General features: G+C 39.3%; 1 protein-coding gene across 1 annotated transcript; it reads left to right on the plus strand.

The window, feature by feature from the left end:
* Positions 1-209: 209 nt before the first annotated feature.
* On the plus strand, positions 210-4,390 carry LOC310870804 (stress-associated endoplasmic reticulum protein 1). Its single transcript, XM_083782122.1, has 3 exons — positions 210-436; positions 881-956; positions 4,215-4,390. Exons 1-3 carry the CDS (start codon positions 353-355, stop codon positions 4,253-4,255), a joined length of 201 nt encoding a protein of 66 aa, XP_083638248.1. The 5' UTR covers positions 210-352; the 3' UTR covers positions 4,256-4,390.

A 4,390-nucleotide genomic window follows, 5' to 3' on the forward strand; every position in this document is an offset into this window, starting at 1 on the left:
TCTTTTAATTTTACCGCATCAGTTGTAACACTGTCTTGTAATTATAGTGGGGGGTCTGCTTGTAATAATCTATGGTGTTAATGTAATTGCATGTTTTAAATGTTTTTCATTGTTTTGTCTACACCTTGTCTTTTGTCTTGAACGGTTTTGAATAAAGTTTTTTTAGTTAAAGGGAAAAAAAAGAATTCTTCCGGTGTGGGCGGGGTCGCAGATGTATACGTAGCATTAGTAACGCGTTGCTTTTCCTCCTGTCTATCTGTGTGCTTTACTTTTAAACTAAAGCAAAGAAGCCCCTTACAGGTACCGAGTCGTTTATTTTTCCAGATATAAAGAAAAACAACTGTATTGAAAGATGGTCGCCAAGCAGAGGATCCGCATGGCCAACGAGAAACACAGCAAAAACATCACACAAAGAGGCAACGTCGTCAAATCCACGGTAACGTTTATATCAGACCACGTCCTTGTGCTTTCTTTTTTTTTATCTGATATAAATAATAAATATAATATGACGGTACTAAACTGTTCATTCAAGAACCGGTGTCTGTTTTTCTCCTTGAACCTGCTATATGATTTAGTAGGAACTTGATTTGTGCAGTTGGCCAGCAAGATATGTTGACACACTGTTTATGTATGTCTGGTGTGTTTATCAACTTGGCCATCAAGATAAGATGTAAATATCTCAGCTGCATCTTTCCGCATTCTATATGTCCATATGATACTGTATGTATGTAATTGATTTATAATGATAGTAGTACTATGTAGTAAGCCAGGCCTACGTTTTAATGGTGTGTGTGTGTGTGTGTGTGTGTGTGTGTGTGTGTGTGTGTGTGTGTGTGTGTGTGTGTGTGCGTGCGTGTGTGTGCGCGTGCGTGCGTTGCAGAGAACCACTCAGGATGACAAAGTGGCCGTGGGACCCTGGCTTCTGGCCCTGTTCATTTTTGTTGTTTGTGGCTCAGGTGAGTGTACAGTAAAAACGTAGTAAAATCTTTTTGTTCACTTCAACTCAACACACTTCAAATAATTCTATTTACTGTGACTGTTGATGCAACTCAATCATGCACAAAGAAAATAGTGAGTTGGTGCCTTTAGGGGTGCCATAATGTGACAAACGAATATGCAAGTACAGTTGCTTCTCATGCAGTGATAGACTGCTATTAGCTCTGCTCCATAGCCTTCTACGATTCTGCCCTGCAGTATAAGGCTATGGGACTTTCGGTTTTAAATCTCAAATCGAAATCAGACCAGCCTCTCCTCTTTAGTGGAAATCTCACGAGCGTTTGACCTACTCACCATTCACAATACAAAGACGGGTTGTGTCAATAGAAAGCCTACTTTCCTTAGTGGACGCACTCTGAGCCCCCCACCACACATATAAACAGTACTTTTTGGCCAAATTTTTTTTTTAGTTACTCTGCTGTGCCCTCTACCGATATTGCCCAGAGAATTGCCTCATAGAGAATATTTTTCCTCCGGTGAAAAAAAATCCCTTTCTGGCCAAAAAGTACCGTTTATATGTGTGGTGGGGCGCTCAGAGTGCATCCACTAAGGAAAGTAGGCTTTTTAATGACACAACCCGCCTTTGTTTTGGTGAGTAGCAAAAACGTTCTTTTTATTTACGCTAAAGACGAGAGGCTGGTCTGATTTCGATTTGAGATTTAAAACCGAAAGTCCCATAGCCTTATACTGCAGGGCAGAATCGTAGAAGGCTATGGACCAGAGCTAGACTGCTATATGATAGTTGTAGCCTCTGTCCCAGGCTTACTTGTGATAGTTGTGTATTGGTGAGAAAAACTCAACTGTAACTGAGGATTGATCTTTGACAGAATTAAGGATCGAAAAAGAGATTAGAGGTAGCCTAGGTAGGAGGCGTAGCATTACTTTACTTCCACAGTTATTTCCACTAGCTTGCTCAATTTCTTAAAACCGTTTTTGAGACTGACCAAAACATCAGATGTTGGCATTCACACAGGTATTTTGAGTTTATCTGCAGCGCTGCCCTTGTCAAGAACACAACATGATTAGATGAGAGCACCTTATCTCCTGACATTTCCATGGCCAGCCAACTCAGCAACTCATGTCACAAACACAGCATGGCCACAAACAGTTGTATTTTTATATTTGCTAATTGCTAGGACCTTCTGATTACATATTTTGGCAATGTGTTTGGCAGCATTTTCTCTTCCCCATCTACTGTAGTTAGGGTTTAAAGACTTGAGGAACAGAGTCTCATGTGCTGCTGAATGTTATTCTTTCCTATGTTGGTAGGCCTAATCTTTTTCCAAGCAAGGTGGTTCTGTACACGTGTGTTTGCATTGTCCAACATGTTTGCCCACCTCAGCAAAGTCTACATAAGGACATCCACATTTGGATCAGTGTTGGCAGCCATCTTGCCTGTTTGAGATACTCATATTGTCTCTTTGATTGTATCTTATTTGTTTTCAGTTTTGTCATTTAGGGGTGACTCATCCCAACTCGATTTTTGTTTTTGACATTTGCATTTATTGTTAACAGCAAAGTAGCCTGCATTTCATTTTTAGTTGTGTAATTATGTTGAGGTAATGAATGTACGATGGTGTAAGATGCATTTTCTTTTTTTAAATATACTTGGTAGTAATACTACAGTAAGCACTTTGCTGTGTATGTGACTGTGTGTCCATGGTTGCTGCTCTGGGTCACATTGGCCCAGAGTAGACAATGTACCGTATGGTCACTGTGGTCTGGCAGCAGTATGCCTATACAGAATCAGACTGAGACCACAAAATAAGTTATAGAGAGGATTGTGGGTTCAGATTTGATAATAGAATGTACTGATCTGGAAATTCCTTGTTGACAATTTTGTATGGTCTTTGACAAGCATGTCTGTGGACTAGAAATGATGTATTTGAAGCTCTGTCCGTCTGTCGTGATGTTTTTACTTTTTTGCTGTCTGCTTATTTCCACATTTTTTTAACCCATTTTGGACTGGGATCAGATTCTAAAAATGTCTTCTACAAAAATGTCTTTTCAAAAATAGCAGCTCTACAAGCTCATAGCGCGCCACCGAGTGGCGTGCTATGAGCTTGTAGATCTGCTATTTTTCAATAGCTATATTATAACATAATGCTACCACCAAAAGGGGTTCCCGTTCAGAATGGGTTAACGATATTGTTTCTATTCTACCATACAGTGGTGAAACTATTCTAATTGAATTGGAAATCAGTAGATTTTAGCACACTTCAATTAAAGGTATATTCAGTGATTTCACCCAAAAAACCTTAGGTTTCGTTTTTGGCTGTGGGACCCAGCCTTTCGTCCAATCAGGATAGAGAGTCAAAAACGAAACCTAAGGTTTTTTGACCCCCAGGGGTTAACTGGGGACAGGGAGGAACTCCTTATATGGCCAGCACACTCTATAGTAGGGAGGATTATCACAACAAAACAAAGAAATAAGTGATATTTGAATTAAGTGAAATCACTGAATATACCTTTAAAGTGGCAGATATGCTTTATTTATGGAGTTTGGATTTGTTGAACTGTCCAATCTCCATCTTTAGGCATGTCACTCATACTTACATAATCGTCTGATCACAATGCCCAGCCTTTTGGGGTTTTGTGTAGACACAAACATTGAAGACAAAAGTGATCACATGGGTGTGATTTGTTTTCCATATAATCTCATAATTGTTTCTATGTTGAAAAATCACACCCGTGTGAAGTGAGGGGCACTCTTATCATCGTACATCATCTCATTCCGGCCAATCAGAATTTGCGTCCTCACCTTCATCTTCAATGTTTGTGTTACACAATGTTTGTGTTTACACGAACACTCAAAATTGTCCATTCATTGTCAATGGAATTTAATGTTTGTGTAGGACAAAGTTTGTGTTTGCACACACACTCAAATCTGGACATACTGTAGGAGGGGCTCAAATACATTTCCCCCAAAATAGTGGAAATTACAGATCTATATGTACACAAATCATGCGTTATGCGGTTGTAGATCAACACCCTTTTAATTAAATCTGTAATTTCTTTCTATTTAAGTTATTTGGCATATCTGCCCTGTGCAATTCTTGTTTATGAAGCCTAAAAGCCTAATAGAATAGAATAATCTCCGCATGTTCAATGCCAAAAACAATTAAAACGTTATCCCATTTATTTGTGTGACAATTAATCGTCAAGTAAAATGTCATCTTCGTGACAGCCCATCCATCTTTTGTTCCCTCTCTCCACAGCCATCTTCCAGATTATTCAGAGTATCCGAATGGGTTTATAGGATGACGATCCTATAGAAGGCCCAAGAAGTCTGTTCATTCCACTGGCTACCCGTCCGTCCTTTCCATCTGTTCTCCAATCAACTATAGATCAACTCGCTCCTTTGTTAAGTTTTCAGTATTGTTTTTTCCTTTTT

The sequence above is a fragment of the Protomyctophum parallelum genome, assembly GCF_964188405.1.
Source record: "Protomyctophum parallelum genome assembly, chromosome: 14".
Lineage (NCBI taxonomy): Eukaryota > Metazoa > Chordata > Actinopteri > Myctophiformes > Myctophidae > Protomyctophum > Protomyctophum parallelum.

Coding starts and splice junctions, on each gene's coding strand:
- LOC310870804 (XM_083782122.1), top strand. CDS start 353: ATGGTCGCCAAGCAGAGGATCCGCATGGCCAACGAGAAACACAGCAAA. Junction 437..880: donor GCAACGTCGTCAAATCCACG/GTAACGTTTATA, acceptor CGTGCGTTGCAG/AGAACCACTCAGGATGACAA. Junction 957..4,214: donor TTTTGTTGTTTGTGGCTCAG/GTGAGTGTACAG, acceptor CTCTCTCCACAG/CCATCTTCCAGATTATTCAG.